This window comes from Mobula birostris, chromosome 2 (assembly GCF_030028105.1).
Source record: "Mobula birostris isolate sMobBir1 chromosome 2, sMobBir1.hap1, whole genome shotgun sequence".
Taxonomy (NCBI): Eukaryota; Metazoa; Chordata; class Chondrichthyes; order Myliobatiformes; family Myliobatidae; genus Mobula; species Mobula birostris.
In genome coordinates this window covers 133,093,919-133,115,736 of record NC_092371.1, presented here as the reverse complement: position 1 = coordinate 133,115,736, position 21,818 = coordinate 133,093,919, and the positions used below count along the sequence as shown (strand labels likewise).

Sequence of the window (21,818 nt, the reverse complement as noted above, 5' to 3'; positions counted from 1 at the left end):
GTTAGACACCAGACCCCATTTATTTGTGAGGAGGATTAAACAAAGTCAAAGGAGCTAGGTGTTGCTGTTGACACCCTTGAAGCCAGTGGCTAACTAAATTCCTGTCAGTCCAGTCACACTGATTTTTATGTTTTGTCAGAGTTGATTTGTTGGAACCAGGCAGCTTCTTTGTCCATCTTGGGGTTATTTACTGATCAATCACATTGCTGTGAGTCTATGGTTAAGTTTAGGCTGTGGCAAGGGCAGTTCTCCTTTTCAAGAGAATATTAGTGAAATAAGTGATTTTTATGACAGTCTGCTCATTTCTTGGTCACCATTACTGACAGAAGCTTCAGAATTCCAACGAATTTAACTTCCCTAGCTTCTGTGGAGGTATTGAACTTGTCTCAAACCTTGACTCCATATTACTGCAACAGTAGTCCTTTACTTCAAATACTGAGGTACCATCCCTTCAGGTTGGTAGAGTTTCCTTTCAATTATACCAGGGGAGGTCAGGCAGGTGGGGCTCATCAGCCTTGGACAGCAGCCCACGTAGGAGAAGGAAAATTCTGATTTTAAATCTCTGCTGCCTTGTGGCCATACCCACCTATGGGAAAGACTTTGGGAGTAAACCCCCAGAAAAAAATCTGGAGCCAGAGTCCCTAAGGCAGTTTGATGTTGTTTACAACTTCACTCTGGCAACCCCTGCAATGACCTGGTGCCAAGCTGTATCAGTACTTGCCCTTCCCTTGGACTACATCAGTGACGTGGAGAGAAGGAACCCGCTGCATGGGCAACAGCCGGTTCTTCAAATCTTCCAGCCCAGGCTTGTGCCCTGGAGAGGACACAGTCCACCAGAGGTGCAAACCCATGATCCCCAGGATTGATGGCTGCCTACCACTACTACTATACCAGGGGCAACTTTTTGTTTGCCCTGTCTTTCCCTGTATCAGCCCATGATCTGCATTGTCCACCTTTTACGCATTGTGCCAGGATGCCCTTGGACTTACTCTTTGATGGAATCAGATGTTGCTATGTTTGAATGGTTTCTTGACTGAAATTCATTCTGATCAACTCCTTGCTTTGGCTGAAACCCCACTCGGAAATCCTGAAATAGCAGATTATACTTCAGTTATTTCATTCAAATTATTTTCAAATACTCATAGCATAAAACCCTAGAAACAGCATTATAAACATTCAGACTTGAACGTATCAAATTATATGTAATGATAAGAAGTTGCAAATTTCTCCCCTGGAGCAAATAGAGGTTTCTGTAAACCAAGGGTACCTGTTTCCCACACAAAATGCTGGAGGACAGGGTCCTGTTGAAGGGTCAACTGTACTCTTTTCCTAGATCCTGCCTGGTCTGCTGAGTTCCTCCAGCATTTTGTGTGTTGCTCAGATTTCCAGCATCTGCAGATTTTCTCATCTGTACCTGTTTCCCAACTTGGATCCGGTACTCCTTCAAACTTCCAACATTATTAAGATAGCATAAGTGGTATCACAGGTAGAAAGGGTGGATCAGAAGGCAGAAGGCACTCAGGCCTTCATCAGTCCAGGCACCGAGAACAGAAGTTACACTTCAATATACTATAAGTTGGGAAGTTATACATGATGTTTGTGAGGCCACGGTTGGAATACAGTGTTCAGATTTTGTCAGCATGTTATATAGAACAATGCCATTAAACTGGAAAGAGTACAGACAAGATACGAGGATGTTGCCAGGACACGAGGGACTGAGTTACAGTTTGAGCAGGCTAATACTTAATTCTTTGAAGTATAGGAGAATGAGGGGTGATCTCAGAGGTACATAAAATCATGAGAGGAAGAGATGTGGTGAACACACACATTCCTTTTCTCAGGATTGAGGAATCAAGAAGTAGAGGGCATAAGTTTAAGGCAAGAGGGGACAGATTTAATGGGAACCTTTTTTTAATTCAAGAGGGTGGGTCAGTATATAGGAAATGAATTGCCAGATGAAGTGGTTGAGGCATGCATAATAACAAGATTTAAGAGGTACTTGGACATGCATTATGGATAGTAAAGGTTGAGGTCATGGGCCAAACACAGGCAAATGGGAATAACTTAGATGAGAACAACAGGAATACTGCAGGTGCTGGAAATTCAAGCAACACACATCAAAGTTGCTGGTGAACGCAGCAGACCAGGTAGCATCTCTAGGAAGAGGTACAGTCGACATTTCAGGCCGAGACCCTTTGTCAGGACCCGGGTCTCGGCCTGAAACGTCGACTGTACCTCTTCCTAGAGATGCTGCCTAGCCTGCTGCGCTCACCAGCAACTTTGATGTGTGTAACTTAGATGAGAATTTTGTTCAGGGTGAACCCTGTTGGACCGAAGGGCCTGTTTCCATTCTGTAACAAGTTTATTGGGCAAATGAGGAATTCCACCTAGTTCCTACATCAAACTTTCAATTACTCAAATTTCCCTGACAAACTACACAACAATACAAAACCATTCCAGAATTTGGCATTTTCCTATTCATCTGCAGAGATGCATACTTGACCATTTACTGCTTCCCTTCCCAGAATCGATGGATGTAGACTGTCCTTCCAGGTGAAGCAGCAATTCAAGATTCACTTGCACTTCTTTCTATATAATGTACTACATTTGGTGTTTACATTTGTTCTGCATGGCAGATCCGAGCTTCCAGTTGTCTAGCTCCATCCCACTCTCACTCTGAGCAATGTCTATAACCTCCTGCATTGCTATAATTTAGGCCCTTTCATTTTCCAGTTGGGGATGATACAGTTATGGAACACCACAGCACAGAAACAGGTCCTTCGGCCCATCTAGACTACACCAAACCATTAATCTGCCTAGACCTATCGATCTGCATCCTGACCATCCCCTTCTCATCCATGTACCTATCCAAGTGTAATGTCCTGTTAAAGGTTTCATTGCTAACGTAATGGTCTTTCTGTAGAAGCAGTGTGTGGATTATGGTTAGAGATAATGGGTGCTTTGGAACGTGAGCCGTCCAATCAGGGGAGTGGTGTTTTTTGTGTGCCTGACACCCCTGGTATGAGCTGAGGTCTTTGTTTGTGGGGGGAGGGATGAAGAGGGAAGATGCTAGAGAGAACCGGTCGTAGGATTCAACCTGGTGGGGGACCATGATTCAATACAGCAAGCAGAGGTCTAGTGAGGATCAGTGAATATGACTTTTGGTAGATTTGAGCTCCAACTTGTGCACATTTGACTGTTTAATTATAATGGGCCCTTTTGTTCCCTTCTTTCTTTTCTTTACTAACCCTTTAGTTAAATTAACATTCATAAATATAATCCCTTTAATCGTATGCAGTGTGCTGTCTGTAATTTCTTGGCACTGAGTTGTAACGGTAGCAAATTACACAGCATTCACTCAAACCGGGGTTTGTGGTGGGAGAACCGTCCCAATCTCACGGATTTGGCAGGACCGGTGTACGCATTCTCTAGATGTAATGCAGCCCAAGGAAACTGGGGTTTCATTCTGGATTAATTTTGTGATTAAGATATGTGGTTATGGATGCTGCAGGGGTTGAGAGGTGGTGCCAATCCCCAGGATTACCAGTAACGAGTGTGTGTATATTGAGCGGGGTAGACCCAATGAATTGTTGATGAGGACACTGAGTACCGTTAAAGCATTAGGAACAGTTACCATCATGGAGCGAAGGTTTGACAAAACGGCAGGCAAAGACTTTGTTTAGTTCAGTCTAGTGTTGACGTAATGGTAGTGGATCTGCCTGTTACTATTGAGGCTTCAGGACCGTGGGCTGTCCATACTTTCCGGGAGGAGGGGAGTGTGGACGAGGGTGCCAAATCGGAAGCTGAGATTCCCATAGTTGGGGGCGAAGATTTTAAAGACAAGTTGCTCTCATTTCTGTGGAGCATAGGAAAGGAGTGGCCTGATTTGGAAGGTTTAATGAGTCCTCCAGTGAGGGGTGACCATCCTGAGTTGGTATCAGCCCTTATGTCCCTGGTGAATAAATGGGGCAGATGAGTGGCAGTGGTCTGATGACATGAAAAGACAGTCAGTGACTGGTATAGAGCATGAGAGGTCTGGCTGCTGACATAGTGAGATCCTTAAAGACACAGAACCCTTTGGCTACTTCCACAAGCTACATGCAAGTGCAAGAAAATTTTTCTGATGCGACGGGAAACCCAACAGAATTCATGATGGGGTTTTGGAACATGTTTCAGGAGAAGGGAGAGAAGCTTTTCGCCTGTACTTTTCGGCTAGAGGGACAGCTGAGTTGCTTGCGGTGTAGGAAGGTCATTCAAACAGCTGAGGTGAATTAGTTACAAATGGACCAAGTGGTGAAAGACACACAGTTAAAGGACATGATTACAAACAACAGAAAATCTGCAGATGGTGGGAATCCGAGCAACACAAACAAAATGCTGGAGGAACTCAGTGGGACAGGCAGCATCTATGGAAAAAAATACAGTCGATGTTTTGGGCCAAAACCCTTTGGCAGAACTGGAGAAAAAATGCTGAGCAGTAGATAGGAGTAGACATGGGGGTGGGGGGGAGGAGAGGAGGAGGAGGGTGAAGTAAAGAGCTAAGGTTCATTGGTGAAAGAGACAGAAGATGGAATAAAGAAAAAAGGGGAAGGATGGGCGGGCAAGGAGATGAGGGATGAGGTGAGAGAGAGAAAGGGGGCTGGGAAGTATGGAAGGCAGGGGTTGGGGGGCATTACCAAAATTTTGAGAAATCAATGTTCATGCCATCAGGTTGGAGGCTACCCAAATAGAATATAAGGTGCTGTTCCTCCAGTCTAAGTGTGGCCTCATCTCAACAGTGGAGGAGGTCATGAATGGACATATCACAATGGGAATGGGAAGTGGAATTAAAAAGTGTGGCCACTGGGAGATCCCACTTGTTGTGGCGGATGGAGCATAAATGCTCGACGAAGCAGTCTCCCAGTCTACATTAGGTCTCACCACTTACAGGAGGCGTCAAACACAGTAAGTGACCCCAACTGATTCACAGGGGAAGTGTTGCCTCACCTGGAAGGACTGTTTAGGGGTCTGGATGGTAGTGAGGGAGGAGATGGAGGGGCAGGTGTAGCACTTGTTCTGCTTGCAAGAATAAGTGCCAGGAGGGAGATCAGTGAGGAGAGATGACTAGATAAGGGAGTCACATAGGGAGCGATCCCTGCAGAATGCAGAAAGTGGGAGAAGGGAAGGATGTGCTTGGCGGTGGGATCCCCTTGGAGATGGCGGAGGTTTCAGAGAATTATGTGCTGGACACAGAGACTGGACTCACCTACCACCCCACCAGTCTCCACATTGTAACAGGGTAGCAAATTACACAGCATTCACACAAACCGGGGTTTGGGATGGGACAGCCATCCCGATCTCACAGATTTGGCGGGATCGGAGTGTGTATTCCCTAAATAAACGCAGCCCAAGGAAACCGGGGTTTCACAAGTTTCTCTTAAATGTTGAAATCAACTCTGCAGTCACCACTTGTGTTGGCTGCTCATTCCACACTCTCACCATCCTCTGAATGAAGTTCCTCCTCATGTTCCCCTTAAAAATTTTGTATTTCACCCTTAATCCCTGACCTCTAGTTCTAGTCTCAACAAACCTCAGTGGAATTACCGGAAGTTAGAGAATTATATACCATCTGGGTAGTCTTCAGCCCCTTGGTATGAACATTGAATTCTCCAACTATCGGTAATTCCCTTCCCCTACCGTCCCCCATCCCAGTTTCACTCTGCCCCCTCCCCCAGCTGCCTATCACCTCCCTCATGGTTCCACCTCCTTCTACTACCCATTGTGCTTTCCCCTATTCCTTCTTCACCTTTCCTGCCTATCCCCTCCCTGCTTCTCCTCCCCCACCCCTTTATCTTTCCCCTTACTGGTTTTTCACCTGGAACCTACCAGCCTTCTCCTTCCCACCCTCCCCTCACCTTATTTATAGGACCCCTGCCCCCTCCTCTTCAGTCCTGATGGAGGGTTCTGGCCTGAAACGTTGACTGATCGTTTCCACGGATGCCGCCCAACCTGCTGAATTCCTCCAGCGTGTTGTGAGTGTTGACCTGCCCTGTCTCATTCCCTAACAGGAGATCTCTCTAGTTAGGATGTCTATGTACTGATTACGGAAACTTTCCTGAATACATTTGACAACCTATTTCCCATCCAGCCCTTTTACAGTATGGAACTCTGAGTTAATATGTGGAAAGTTAAAATTGCCTACTACCACAACCTTATGTTTCTTACAACAGTCTGTGATCTCTCTACAAATTTCCTCCTCTAAACCCTGCAGATTTTTGGGCGATTTGTAACATAATCCCTTTAACTTGGTAATACATTCTTGTTCTACCCATAAAGCCTCACTAGAAAAGCCTCTCCAGTCTGTCCTGACTGAGTATTGACATGACATTTTCCGACTAGTAACACCACCCCTCCTTCTTTAATCCCTCCCACTCTATCACATCTAAAACAATGGAACCCTGGAACACTGAGCTGTCAGTCCTGCCCTCCCTGCAACCAAGTCTCACTAATGGGTACAATTGTCACAATTCCACATGTTGATCCATGCCCCAAGTTCATCCACCTTCCCTACAATAACTTCTTGCAGTGAAATATACACAGCTCAGAATATTCGTACCGCCATGCTCAACCTTTTGATTCCTGATCTACGTCTTTCTCCATAACTACTCCACTATCTGGTCTGGCACTGGTTCTCATCGCCTTGCAACTCTAGTTTAGCCGCCACCCCCCCCCCCACCACCACCACCACCATGCAGTACAAATCTTTCTGCAAGGATATTAGTGCCCCTCCAATTCAGGTACAAACTAACTTTCTGTACAACTCCCACCTTCCCTGGAAGAGAGCCCAATGATCCAAAAACCTAAAGCCCTCCCTCCTGCACAACTCTTTAACCACACGTTAAACTGATCTTCCTATTTTTGGCCTACTAGCACTTGGCATGCATAGCAATCCTGAGATCTCAACACTGGAGGTCATGTCCTCCAATTTAGCACCTAACTCCCTGAATTCACTTTGGAGGACCTTGTCACCCCTCCTACCCATGTCACTGGAACTAATGTGAATCTCTGGCTGCTTACCCTCCCAGTACAAGGATGCTGTAGATTGATCCGAGATGACCCTGACCCTGACACTGGGGAGGCAACAACCTATCCAGGAATCTCATTCTTGTTGACAGAACCTTCTTTCTGTAGTTATCAGGGAGACTGGAGGTCTCCCAAAGTTCGCACATCTCACACAAGGAACTCTGGACCCACTATCAGCACACTAGCTATGTACTAACAGAAAAAAAAATTACTGGTAACTTACTTAGAGCCTGCATCTGCATTTGTCCAAGCCTTTTAAACCAAAGCCAGCCCACTTTAACATTATCCACTCACACAACAGCCGCTCCACTTACATCTTTCTTTTTATTGGCTCTAATACTTGACAAGCTATTCGTCTGCATATTATTGAGCTCACTAACTTCAGTTAACTTGCTTTCTCAGTTTGTATCGGAACTGACCAGCTCTGTTGAAGGTCAGCTGTTTTAGTATTTCTCTCTCTAGCAGGTATGGTCTGATCTTCTTGGCATTCCCCACAGCTCTGTATTTCACAGCTTTTACATTCCTTTGGGTTTTTTCTTGCTAGCTGCTCTCATCACATGTATTTACGTTTATGCACTCTCTCTCTCTCTCTCTCTCTCACATTACCCTCATTAATCGATCAACTAGACAGCTTTAACACAGTTTTTACCCCAAAGCAACCCTATCCTCACCCAGTAAAATATCTTTTTATCCCTTCCACTTGTCCCCCACCTACCTGGCAATTTACAACTAACTTGTTTTCTCTATTTCCAGATCTTAATGAAGGGTATTCGATTGTAACATCATCTCTGTATGCCTTTTCATAGAAACTCCCAATTTTTTCCAGCGTTTTCTGTTTTTACTATTAATCCAAGGAAGAGTTCACTTTTGAATATCAGCTAGTTAAGTGTAGGGAGAGCACCTGTTAAACTTTCCTGCCTGATTTGAAAAGTCAGCGAGGGCAGGGAAACACATTTCATTTCCATAAGCAATATTTTAAGGTTAAGTTTCACATCCGAACATCCCTGTATGTGTACTGCTGCTTTACTGCAGTTTTAATTACCTGTGTTGAGTGCTGGAGGATAGCAAGCAGTCTCTCTTGTATCCTGCGGATCAGTTCAAGTCCCGTGTTCAAGTGCTCTGGTTTAAGAAGACGAATGCAAGAAGCCAGGTCTGTGCACTGCAAAAGGGTCTCCTCTAAGAAAGACAAAGTGATGCTTCAAAAAGATACCAGACTCTTCACAATTTCAGTCACTATTTCACAGGGTAAAATGCTGCAGAGTGCTTCACAGGGGCATTAACAAATAAAATTGAATACAAGGATGAATTGGGCCAGATGACTAAAACATTTTTTAAGCTTTGTGAAGCAGTTGGCCTAGAGTTTTAGCCTTGTCAACTCAATCACAAAGTAAGATGAAAACCAAGGTAAGACAAGAGTGTGAAATGAAGGGACTTAATTTAGCATGGGACGTAACCAGGTCAGGATATAATGCCTCTACCTAACAGTCCTTGAGCTAAGTGCTTCCTTGGCTAATTCATACAGCAGCAGAAGGTAATCCAGATACGGGTCTGGAAGCTCTTACTTCGGAGTAGGCAACTACAGGGACAGCGGAGAGCTTCTCCTCAAGGACAAAACTGATCCAAATGGGTTTTCACAGCAATCCAATTTCCATGGTCATTATTGTTATCGAACTCTTTAGTCCAAAATTTATTTACTTATTTAATTGAATCCAGTTGCAGTTTGATCAACAGCTTAGATTTCATTCACTAACAACCACAATGGTAAAGCACAGGACTGTATAGTCATTGAGTTATAAAGCACAGAAATAGGCCGCGTGACCCATCTTGTCCATCCTGACAAAGTCGCTTACCTACTATCCTCTCCAGTCCCATTCAACTCTTTCCTTTCTCAACCTAAACCTCTATCCTCTAAGTATGGACTCCTACCCTGGGAAAAAGAGTGACAACTTGTGATTTTATGATTTTATGATTTTACAGAATCCCATGTACTGTACCTCACTTTAGGTTACTCTGAGGCTGGAGGAGTTTACAAAGATAGAGAAGGGTAAAGCCATAGAGCTACTTGCTGAGAGTTCTCAGAATCAGAATCAGGTTTATTAAAATCGACATGTGTCGTGAAATTTGCTAACTTAGTAGCAGAAGTTCAATGCAATACATAATATAGAAGAAGAAAAAAATGTATAAAAATAAAATAATAAATAAGTTCTCCCTATTATGATTATGGCTGTACTGGAACCGCAATTATTTACACATGGGGGCATCTTGGTTTGGAGGCATGAACCTTGTATTTGGTCTGATGTAATTTTTAAGCTTTTGAATTCCCTATTTTGATTCTCTAATTAGGAGGTAACGTTGACTCAGACCATTAGAAGCCTGCGTCGGGCATTTTCATGCCTTACAAGGCACAGATTGGAAGTCTGTGTGGGTCGCCACTCCTTGCATAGACACTAGAGCAATGTGTGATTAAGTGCCTTGCTCAAGGACACAAACACCCTGCCACAGCTGAGGCTCGTACTAGCAACCTTCAGATCACTAGACGAACGCCTTAACCACTTGGCCACATGCCCACAAATTAAGTTCCCAACAAATATACCACTTTTCATTTTAAAATGAGATATTTTCAGTGACTGTAAATTGCTTTCCTTTCTTTGTAAATTTAAACAAAACTAACAAACTTCGAGTGCCAAATTTCAACTCACCAAGCAGGATCTGCAGGGCATTTGTATGTAGCTCCAAGTTCTCTGTCTGCTGTTCCATTATATCCATCTTTTCTGTGTCCTGATTATAGTAACTATACACACAAGAATAGGCCAATACCTAATAAAATCAGATAATCAATACTGAGCTAACAGCACCACAAAAAGATAATAACCATCTTAAAACAATAAGTTACCTTCACTGAAACCGGCTTCATAAAGCTCTCCTAACAAAACCCTTCCACTCTGGAAATGTAAGAGTGAGGAAGCAAGGTTAAGACTACACAGTGACCTGGGGCATAGTCTAACACATCTGACCCTGGGCAAGGCATGAGGTGAAGAATACTACATCTGGGTCCAACTGCCCAGAATCTGTACCAGGACAAAAACAGGGTCTGGGACCAGTACCAGATACCAGAGGTTCTCCAGATGCTGGAAATTTAAAGCAACGCACACAAAGCGCTGGAGGAACTCAGCAGGTCAGGCAGCATCAAAGGACAGCAACAAACAGTCAACATTTCGGGCCAACCCTTCCTCTCCATAGATGCTGCATGGCCTGCTAAGTTCCTCCAGTGTTTTGTGTGTTACCAGATATAATACTTTGTTTGGAATTAATACCAGTTATAGTACATGGAACAGTAAAGCTGTAAGGAAAAAGTTAAATGTGATTCCTCCTTGGCATATGCTAAAATAAAATGGAAGTCTGTAAAACAAAATGGTGTTTTCTTGGAATGTGATTGTTTTGAAAAGGTATGACAGAACCAACCCACAGCAATGCTTTGAGAAAGTTAAGGGTGTACAAGTCTACAACCATAACTGTGGAAAATTGTGAAAAACATGTTTTTCATGGGAAGGCAAAGTCATTGTGCAGGTACCAAGTGCATGGAAAAGTGCCAGTGTAAGACACTTTGAAGGGTATAAAAGGGGCATATTCTTGGTACAAGGGAGAAGAGAGCTTTGTCTTAGACTGAATAACAGCTGGTGCTGAGATAAGTAACAGGAATCAGAATCAGGTTTATCATCACTAGCATGTGACGTGAAATTTGTTAACTTAGCAGCAATATATAATATAGAAGAAAAAACAAAATAATAATAATAATAAATAACAAATCAATTTACAGTATATGTATATTGAATAGATTAAAATATTGTTCAAAAAACAAAAATACTACATATTAAAAAAGCGAGGTAGTGTCCAAGGGTTCAACGTCCATTTAGGAATTGGATGGCAGGGGGAAGAAGCTGCTCCTGAATCACTGAGTGTGTGCCTTCTGGCTTCTGTACTTCCTACCTGATGGCAACAGTGAGAAAAGGGCATGCCCAGGGTGCTGGAGGTCCTTAATAATGGACGCTGCCTTTCTTAGACACCACTCCCTACAGACGTTCTGGGTACTTTGTAGGCTAGTATCCAAGATGGAGCTGACTAGATTTACAACCTTCTGCAGCTTCTTTCGGTCCTCTGAAGTAGCCCCTCCATACCAGACATTGATGCAGCCTGTCAGAATGCTCTCCATGGTACAACTATAGAAGTTTTTGAGTGTATTTGTCCACATGCCAAATCTCTTCAAACAGGTTGTTGCTGCGGCACCATTCCACCAGTTGGCATATCTCACTCCTGTACACCCTCTCGTCACCACCTGAGATTCTACAAACAATGGTTGTATCATCAACAAATCTATAGTTGGTATTTGAGCTATACGTAGCCACACAGTGATGGGTATAGAGAGTAGAGCAGTGGGCTAAGCACACACCCCTGGGGTGCACCAGTGTTGATTCTCAGTGAGGAGGATATGTTATCACCAATTCCCATAGACTGTGGTCTTCCGGATAGGAAGGCAAGGATCCAATTGCAGAGGGAGGTACATAAGCCCAGGTTCTGCAATTTCGCAATCAGGGTTGTGGGAATGATGGTATTAAATGCTGAGCTACGGTCCATGAACAGCATCCGGACATAGATGTTTGTGTTGTCCAGGTGGTCTAAAGCCATGTGAAGAGCCATTGAGATTGCATCTGCCGTTGACCTATTGTGGCAACAGGCAAATTGCAATGGGTCCAGGTCCTTGCTGAGGCAGAAGTTCATTCTAGTTATGATCAATATCTCAAAGCATTTCATCACTGTCAATGTGAGTGCTACTGGGCCATAGTAATTAAGGCAGCTCACATTAATCTTCTTAGGCACTGGCATAATTGTTGCCTTTTTGAAGGAAGTGGGAACTTCCGCCCGTAGCAGCGAGAGGTTGAAAATGTCCTTGAATACTCCCGCCAGGTTTTCAGAGCCTTACCAGGTACTCCATCGGGACCTTCCTTGTGAGGGTCAACAAGACACTCTCTGACGGAACGGGTCAGAGGGGCAGAGACATGTCTTACACCTATCTAACTGACTGCATTTATGCCCCATCCACTGCCCATCTTTCCTCACAGTCTCTCTACACATTGCATTTACCTTTACACAAACTGCTTCATCATCTGAACTATCACAGTTTCCATAATCCTGCCAACCTAATTTGAATCTTCCCCAACAACTCTAGCACACTGGGCACAAGGACATTGATCTCTCTCGAGTTCAGGTGCACCCATCCCTTTCATTCAGGTCGTACCTTTCCCAGAAGAGATCCCCATGATCAACAAATCTGAAACCCTTCCCTCTACCTGGTAGAGCCTACCAGTTCTTCATCCACACATTTATCTGCCTGATTCTTCTCCACACTGGAGGGTGGCACAGGCATCAATCCCAATATCCCTCTCCTTGACATCCTGCTTTTTAAGCTTCCCTTCTAGCTCTTCAGGACCACATCCCTTTTCCCAGCTACATTGTTGATAACAATATGCACCAAGACTTCTGGCTGGTCTTCCTCCCCCTTAAAAGTGCTGTGGAGCTTATCCGAAATGTTTCTGATTCTGGCACCCGGAAGGTAGAGTCCCATACAGGAGTCTCTTTATGTCCACAGAATCTCCTGCCAGTTTTCTAATTACTGAATCCTCTATCACTACCACGCTCCTTTTCACATCCCTCCTGAGCCAGTCTCAATGCTAGAAACCTGGGCTTTCCCTGGTAGATCGTCTCCACTCCCCCCCCCCCCCACCCACCCTGTAACAGTATCCAAATGGAAACTCTGTAATTATAGGAAATAACCCAGGGATAATCTGCACTTCCTTTTCCCCCTCCTGAGTCACCCAGTGACCTGCCTCCTGCAATTTAGGTGTAACTGGTTCCCTGTAGTTCCTATTTATCAAGCTCTCATTCATAGTCATCCAGCTTCAGCTCCCTAACATGGTTTGTAAAGACCCATAGCCGGATGTAATTCTCGCAGGTATAGTCATCAGGACACTGGAGGTTACCTTGACTTCCCACATCACGCAAGAAGAGCACACCATTGCCCTGGGTTCCATTCTTGCTGCTCTATGAAACTGTCTATTTCACTTCTTTTACATCTTTTTATGTGTTTCTGCTACTGTTTGAGCCTGCAATTTACAGATTGAGTGATCTAGTGTTTTGCTGATTCCGAGAAAATTCCAGGAGGTGAGCAGCCTCTAGGTGAAGAAGCTTAGAGATGGGGCAGAAGCCCATTACCTTCTCCATTTCTTGCCGATTTAAGCACCAAGGAAGATTGAAACACTAAGGTGAATGCAGAAGGCGGGCTGCTGCTGGATAAGGTGCCTGTGTGTGACAGATCTCTCGCTCGCTGCTCCTGAGGGAAGGCCACTGTGTTCCCCGATGCTATTGGAGGATGTTACTGAAGTTCTGCGATTTATGGATTGGACTGTGGACTCTTTAGTTCAAATTGGACACTGTCTGTTTTATGTTTTTATATTCTGTATTTTTGCCCATTCTTTCTTGTTGCCGCTTGGCACAGTTTGTTAGTTTATTTTGAGAGGGGGTGTGGTTTGGGGTTTGATCTTATTGCCAGTTGCATGGTGGGTGTGTGTGTGTGTGTGTGTGTGTGTGTGTGTGTGGTGTGTGTGTGTGTGAGTGTGGTGTGTGTGTGTATGTGTGTATGTATGTGTATGGGGGGGGGGGTCGATAATCATATAGCCATTTGGGGAATTTGCTTTTTTTGTGCAGGGCGGAGGAGGTTAATGATTATGTTGCCATTTGAGAAATTTGGGAATTTTTGTGCAGAGGGGGGTGGGGATTTATGTTTTTCTTTGAATGGCTTCTCTGGTTTTCTTTGATTCACGGCTATCTGGAGAAGACAAATCTCAGAGTTGTATACTGCGTACCTACTTTGATAATAAATGTACCTTTGAATCTTTCTCTACCTGTGCAACAAAGAAAGAATCTTAACAGAAACTCACCTACCCTCCACCTCTTCTCACTGAATCCTCTTGAGCCAAAGCCTCAGCTCCTCCACTCTAACCCTGTCCACTCACACAATGCCTCTCTACTTAAACCTAACTTCTTTTTATTGACCTGAGAAACCCAGAAGCCTTGATACTTGCTTTTTTTATTGCTTCTCACACTTACATAGATCTCACTCTTGCTTCAAATCAAAACTCATATGCAACAGAACTTGCTCTTTTCACTGCCTCCTGCTCCCACTCAATCCTCCAAAGTTAAACTCACAAGCAAGGAGACTTCTCATTTCACTGCCTCCCATTCTCACACATGATCCTTCAATGCCTGAAACCAGTCCCAAGAGCTTCTCAGACCAGTTCTCACTGAGATGAGATTCAAGGACCCATTCTATAGTGAGATATAGTGCACATGATGCATCTGGGTGGGGGTACAGCCAGGGACCCGACCGTGGATTACGGCGCAGTGCCTGGGACCTGACTGGGATTTGGGGCACAGTGCCTGGACTCATATTAGGTCAGGATACCGTGTCAGGCAATCCATAGTCTTTTAACTCTCATCACTATGTATGAAATGAAGACAACAGTTAAGTGTGACCTCTGCTCTCACCTTCCTTGCCTGAGCAAGCATCTTACACGCATCAATAACGAATGTCAATGACTTCATTTGTAAAGCTTCATTAACTGCAGAAACCTTTGCTTCCAAATTCTTAGCAAAGTCCTGGAATGAAAAACAAATACTATTTTGAAATTACTGTTCATCTAGAAAATTTCCAGTTAAATAACGTGACTTTCTTAATGTGGACAGACAAACTGAGTATGAAATTGTCTCAAACAGGTAGGTAATCAATGACCAGCCAAGCCTTTCCAGACAGTGACTTGGAAACTGCTTGGGTTTCCAGATGGTGGAAAGGGAAGACATGAAAGGATAGATGTTGCATATCTAATAGCTACATCAGAAGGTGAGAGGGGAAGTGGTTGGTGGAAATGGAAGAATGAACCAGGAAGTCACAGAGGAATTGGTTTCTTTGGGAGAGATGAGGATTCACCTGATGGTGAGGGAAATTTCACTGCATTTTCTTTAAGTTTGATGCCAAAAATCATGCATGGGATTTTTAGATGGGTTTGGAACCACCTCTAATCTCCAAAACCATTTTCTCTAGAACCAGCTTCCCCAAAGATATAGTTAATCACATCAGAAGTTTTATCTTAGGACTGGAATACAAGCAGAACATACTCACCCGTGCCTGGTGGTGAAAAGTGCACCTCTCATTATAATCATGAAACCGTTTCTCTTGCCGTGCTGCTTTACTGACCTGTGGAATTACAAATATTTCACATCATGCTTTAGGAATAGACCTACAGTAGATAACTGTGCCAGTTCTAAGTTAACATGTTACTGAAAATTCCTCTTTCCTACTTCTTACAATTAATAGGTTTCAACCTGTGCATGCTTCAACTGATGTACCTCATCTTCCCTTTCATTTTTGCCAGCTTTGGGTAATGCCTAGGACCATGGTAGCATTTCTCAATGTAAACAAGGTTATAACAGATAGACAGTGTATATTATCCTGCTGGTTCTCACTAGAGCAGTGGAGACTTAAATCTGCTTGGTACATTGCCTTCTAGAAACACAATGTAAGCAAAAATTTGCCAACTTGAAATAGTTTATTTTAAAAACCTGACTGTATAGTGAATAGCAGACTGTCCTATTTAAACAGGCTATCCAATTATCTCCCACTAACTCTTTTTGATGGCTTATTTGCAAGGTTCTGTATTCAGTAGCATAGATTAAACATAATTAATTTGCAGCTCTGCAGTGACCTCAGTTACTCTGGCTTTTGGGCTTAGCAAGGAATGACTGACTGACCAGCAGTCCACACCTAATTATCGGCACAGGTACCCTCTGTTGTTGAACACTCAAAAAGGCCAAGTACCAGATACCTGAAGGGTGGAAGCAGCTGTACTAAGATAAAAAAACAACAGGGGAGAAAATTAGGAAATAAAAATAACTTGATATTATGACATGTTTATCAAGATGGCAGCTATTTTGGTAGTACTCAACCATAAGGCCTGCAACATTCAGAAAGGCTACATGTACTCACCACTATCCCCAACCCTATACATTCATTCACAGCCAAGGAAAATGAATGTGTTACTATGATTTTAAAGATTTTGGTGATGAAGTTTGATCTCACCATAGCTGAGCAGTTATAGTAATCTTTGTGAGTTGGTTTCCATGGCTTTAGGCATCGCCAGCAAAATCCATGATTACACTTGGCACATGTCATGCTGCAAGAGAAACAGATAATCAGGTCCAAAAGAACTCACCTTAATAATTTAACGACTAACCCCCATTATATCACAGTTCTTACTGACCTCCCTATTAGAATTCCCTATTATATCCAATTATTTTAATTCAGACTCATTCACTTTCAAGCAACCAAAAGTGGCAACCCACTCTTCACAGCCTGTGTTTCAAGCATTGATTATTTAACTGCCCACCCCCTTGGTGGGATACATCAGTTTTGCAGATTCATTACAGCACAAGGCCATTCATCTCAGTAAATCCCTGCCTGTCCTCTATACAGCTGGTTCCATTTCCAAATGACCATCCCTTAAGGATCTTCCCCTGGATTCACTCAAATATCAAGGATTGCAACTCATCTCCTGAAAAGATTGCTGCTTCAAAAGTGAACACAAGATCTGGGGCCATTAGAAAAGCCAACTGGACAAAAGTCAAAAACAGAGAAAGGAACTTGTCTCTGCCTATCTATTGGACTGCAAGCACTCTGATCCTGAGAAAATACCTTGTTTAATACCATACCATTTTAAATTAGATATAACAATATATTTGCTGATATAATCCAAATATGTCTGAATGCTAAAGTGGCAATGGAGATGTGTGTCACTTAAAGCTGCTGGTGCTACTAGGGGCTGGCTATCAAGTGTCTGAGATTAACTGCATTTGGCTATGGTAGCAGAGTGCAGTGCATTAATGTGATAGAAAACACTTTCAAGTATGGCATTGAAGAGAGGTCAAAAATACTAAAGCAAATTAAATACTGGAATTATAAACCACAACAAAGGTGGTTTAACGATAGGGACATCCTACTACAGACGTATTCTGATAGGTTCCACAGAACATCGCTCTGCTTTGTTTACAGATTCTCTACCAGTCACTTCACACTTCTACTGCTTGAAATAATACAAGGAAAAATCAGAAAGAATTTTTTTTAGAAGTTGTAATATGTGAAGTGTTCTTTCCTTTACAGGAGTGGGAGCAAAAAGGATTTAAAAGAGCAAGTCTCATTGCTGTTGAGTTTCACTTTACAACTGTGGAACAACAGAAAGGAGTTAAAGAGCAAGTCTCATTAATTAGCAAGATGGCTAATTGAGCAGCTGCCAATAAAAAGAATGTAAACACAAGTGAAGCAGCCATTGTGAAGTGACCACTGTGTGAGGAAGGTTCACTGTTCAGAGTGGGACCCAGAGGCTTTGGCAAGAAGAGGCAGAGCAACAGACAGGGAGGACTCCTGAAGACATCATCGATGTCTCTCTCCCCTCCACCACACCCCATTCAGGACATACATCAGAAATGCTGCATACGGCACTTGCCTCCAGCATTGTCAAAGACCTCTCCCATTCTTCCTGCAATTTCTTTGACCTCCTGCCATCAGGCAGAAGTTATACAGCATAAGTACTAGAACTGTCAAGCCAGGTAACAGCTCAGTCTCCTGGGCTATTAAGATTTCTTCACACCCTTCTGCCACCCAACACACATGTACACCCTGTCTGAATGCCCTGCATTTGCTTCAGAGGAACAATGTTTTGTTTAGCTGTATACATGTGTATGGTTGAATGAGCAGAGGTTAAGCTAAGGCTCTGGTCTCTTTCTTCTTATTGCACAGGTAGAGTTGTGGGAATGATGTTCCTCTTGCATGATGTGGGAAGTCAGGGAGTCCACCAATGTCCAACACACTATATCTGTGAGAAATGCTTCTGGCTGTAGTTCCTTGCAAACCACAATAAGGAACTGAAGCTGAATGAAATCTGGATTATTCGGAGACTGAGAGATTGTTAGACAGGAGATACAGGGAGGCAGTTACACTTAAGTTGCAGGAGGCTGATAGCTGGATGGCCATCTGGAGATCAAAAGACAATAAACAGCCAGTGCAGGATATCCCTACACCTGTTCCTCTCAATAACAAGAATTCCACTTTGGATACCTTTGGGGGAACACGACCGACCAGGGAAAGCTGCAATATCCAGGTCTTTGGCGCTGTCTGAAAGGGGGAGAAGAGGAGAGCAGTAGTGCCAGGGGGCTTTATTGGTTAAGAAAACAGATAGCAGATTCTGTGGTTGAGAATGATACTCTTGACTGGTATGTTGTCTTCCAGGTGCCAGGGTCAGAGACATCTTGGATCAAGTTCCCAGTATTCTTAAGGAAAAGGGTAAGCAACCAGAGGCTGTGGTACACATCGATGCTAACAACATAGTGTGGAAAAGGGATGAGGTTCTGAAAAGTGAATCCAGGGAGTTAGGAAAGAAGTTAAAAAGTAGGATCTCAAGGGCAGTAATCTCTAAGTTGCTGCCTGTGCCACACGCCAGTGAAGAGAAGAATATGATATGGCAGACAACGCATGGCTGAAGAGATGGTGCATGGGGCAGGGTCTCAGATTTGTGAATCATTGAGATATCTTCTGGGGAAGGTAATGTCATGTAAAAAAGGGACAGGTTACACACGAACTCGAGAGGGACCAATATCACTATGGGTACATTTGCTAGAGCTGTCAGGGAGGATTTAAATGAGGTTCACAGGGGGACGGGAATCAAGAGTATTAGGTGAAATGATGAAGCAGTTGGTCCCAAGGTAAATACAATTATGGAGGATGCAGGAAGGCAAGGGTTAAGGTAATGTCCAGGCAAGGTTAGCTTACAGATAGTGCACAGTCAATCCAAGCAAGAAAGGCCTTTGAAGAAAGATCTTTGAAGAACATAGCTTCCCTTTGCACAGCCATGACAAAAATGCAAATGAAGGATTCTAGGGTGACACTTTATTGGTCAGTTACTTTACTAAATCTGAAGAATTACTGGCCTTTAATGGGGATTCTATTAGCTATTAATACCTGTATTATCATAGCTTGAATGATAATTAGTAATGCAAATAAGGAATCTGAACATACACAAGCTTATAACTGGTCAATATCTCTATTCTCTAACTAATTTCTGTATAAAAATGACATTCTTGTTCAAACTTCAGACCAGTGTGGTGACAGGGGCCATGTTGTTCTCCTAGTGCACAAGTAAATAAAGTAATCAGTTTGCGTTTTCAGAGTCCAGTTAATCAGAGACAACACAAGCAGAGAAACAATGTACAGTGAGGAAGGACAGGCAGAGGATTGGCATAAATATAGCCAGTTGGATGGGTTTAATTCAAGAAATATAAAAAACAAGGATGATGAACTGAGAGGCATGGAACAAAATGCAGTTGTACATGTATATGGAATAACAAAGTTGTGGCCATGACAGAGACTTGGTTATCACAAGGGCAGGATCAGTTACGATGTTCTGGGGTTTAGATATTTCAAAAGGGATAGGGAGGGACATAAAGGAAGTCAGGGTGGCATTGCTAATCAGGGATAGTGTCACAGCTGCTGAAAGGGAGGATGTCATAAAGGGATTGTCCACCGAGTCAGTATGGGTGGAAGTCAGAAATGGGAAGTGAACCATCAGTCTATTGTGAGTATTCTACAAGCCCCCAATAGCTACAGGGACATTGAGGAGCAGAAATATTGGCAAATTTTCTTAAAGTGAAAAAAAAAACATGTCATGGTTGACTTCAACTTCCCTAATATTGTTTGGCACCACCTTAGTGCAAAAGATTCAGATAAAAGAGAATTTGTAAGGTGAATCCAGGAATGATTCCTGACACAGTATGTAGACAGGCCAACTAGAGGAGAGCCATTCTGGCTCTAGTACTAGGCTATGAACCTGATCGGGTAATAGATCTTTCAGTATGAGAGCATTTCAGAGATGGCGACCACAAATCGCTGATCTTTAGCGTAGCATTGGACAAGGGCAGGAGCGGGCAATATGGGAAAGTATTTAACTGGGGGAGAGCTAATTACGATAATAACATACATAAAATGCTGGAGGAACTCAGTAGACCAGGCAGCATCCACAGAAAGGAATGAACAGTTAACACATCAGGCCAAAACCCTTCATCAGGACTCATCCAATATTTTTGTACAGGTTACCCTGGATTTCCAGCATCTGCACAATCTCTTGTGTTACTAATTACAATAGTATTAGGCAGGAACTTGTGAGCATCAACAGAGATCAGATGTTCTCAGGAAAATGCATTGCAGAATGGAGGGGTTCTTTAGGGACCACTTACATGGGGTACCGGTTAGGATTATCTAGCTGAGACAGGGGAATTATGGTAGGGTGGAGGAAGCATGGTTGACAAGAGAGGAGGAACATTTAGTCAAGAGGAGGAGGAAAGCATACTTAAGGTTTAGGAAGCAAAGATCAGAAAGGGCTCTCCAGAGTTACAAGGTAGCCAGGAGGGATCTTAAGTGAGCCAGAAGTGGACACGAGACAGTCCTGATGAATAGGATTAAGGAAAATGCCAAGATGTTTTTCATGTGATGACTAGAGTGAGGATAGCACCACTCAGGGATAAAAGGGGAATTATGTAACACACTAAAAATGCTGGAGCAACTCAGCAGGCCAGGCAGCATCTATGGAAAAGAGCACAGTCAGCGTTTCAAGCCGAGACCCTTCAGCAGGACTGGAGAAAAAAAAATGAGGAGTAGAGTTAAAAGGTAGGGAAAGGAGTGATGTAAAGAGCTGGGAAGTTGATTGGTGAAAGAGATACGGGGCTGAAGAAGGGGGAGTCTGATAGGAGAGGACAGAAGGCCATGGAAGAAAGAAAAAGGAGGATCACCATCAGAGGGAAACAATGGGCGGGCAAGGAGATAAGGTGAGAGGGTGGGGGGGGGGACATTACTGGAAATTCCAGAAGCCGATGTTCATGCCATCAGGTTGGAGACTATCCAGATGGAATACAAGTTGTTGTACCTCCAACCTGAGTGTGGCCTCATCACAACAGTGGAGGAGGCTATGGATTGACATATCAGAATGGGAATGGGATGTGGAATTAAAATGGGTGGCTACTGGGAGATCCCACTTTTTCTGGCAGACAAAGCATAGGTGCTCGGCGGAACGGACTCCTAATCTATGTTAGGTCTCACCAATGTACAAGAGTGCCACACCTGGAGCATCAGACACAGTATATCATCCCAACAGACTCACAGGTGAAGTGTCACCTCACCTGGAAGGACTGCATGGGGCCCTTGTGCTTGTTCTGCTTGCAAGAATAAGTGCAAGGAGAGAGATCAGTGGGGAGGGATGAATGGACAAGGGAGTCGCGTAGGGAGTGATCCCTGTGGAAAGCAGAAAGTGATGGCGAGGGAAAGATGTGCTTGGTGCTGGGATCCCGTTGGAGATGGTGGAAGTAGCGGAGAATCGTGCTGGACACGCAGGCTAGTGGGATGGTAGGTAGGGACCAGAGGAAATTCATATGTTTTATTCCCAGCCCCCCCAACAATTCAGTCTCTTCTTACCTACATCCATGACACTTCACATGCTTTGGATCTTTTTAATTTCAAGTCCCTAGCCCCCATCATCTTATTCTTACTATGGATGTCCAATCCCTATACATCTCCATCCCGCAACAGGCAGGCCTCAAATTTCTCTGTT

At 43.6% G+C, this 21,818-nt stretch overlaps 1 protein-coding gene across 5 annotated transcripts in view; it reads right to left on the bottom strand.

Moving 5' to 3' along the window:
- LOC140191307 (cullin-9) overlaps nucleotides 1-21,818 on the bottom strand; it is a 332,978-nt gene that overhangs the window by 14,949 nt on the left and 296,211 nt on the right. For all 5 annotated transcript variants that reach the window (XM_072248616.1, XM_072248607.1, XM_072248588.1 and 2 more), the window contains 6 exons: nucleotides 16,250-16,343; nucleotides 15,293-15,367; nucleotides 14,662-14,772; nucleotides 9,762-9,879; nucleotides 8,105-8,238; nucleotides 990-1,087 (listed from right to left, as the gene is read on the bottom strand). In XM_072248616.1, the coding sequence (XP_072104717.1) occupies nucleotides 990-1,087; nucleotides 8,105-8,238; nucleotides 9,762-9,879; nucleotides 14,662-14,772; nucleotides 15,293-15,367; nucleotides 16,250-16,343 (630 nt within the window). The remainder of the gene's footprint in view (nucleotides 1-989; nucleotides 1,088-8,104; nucleotides 8,239-9,761; nucleotides 9,880-14,661; nucleotides 14,773-15,292; nucleotides 15,368-16,249; nucleotides 16,344-21,818) is intronic.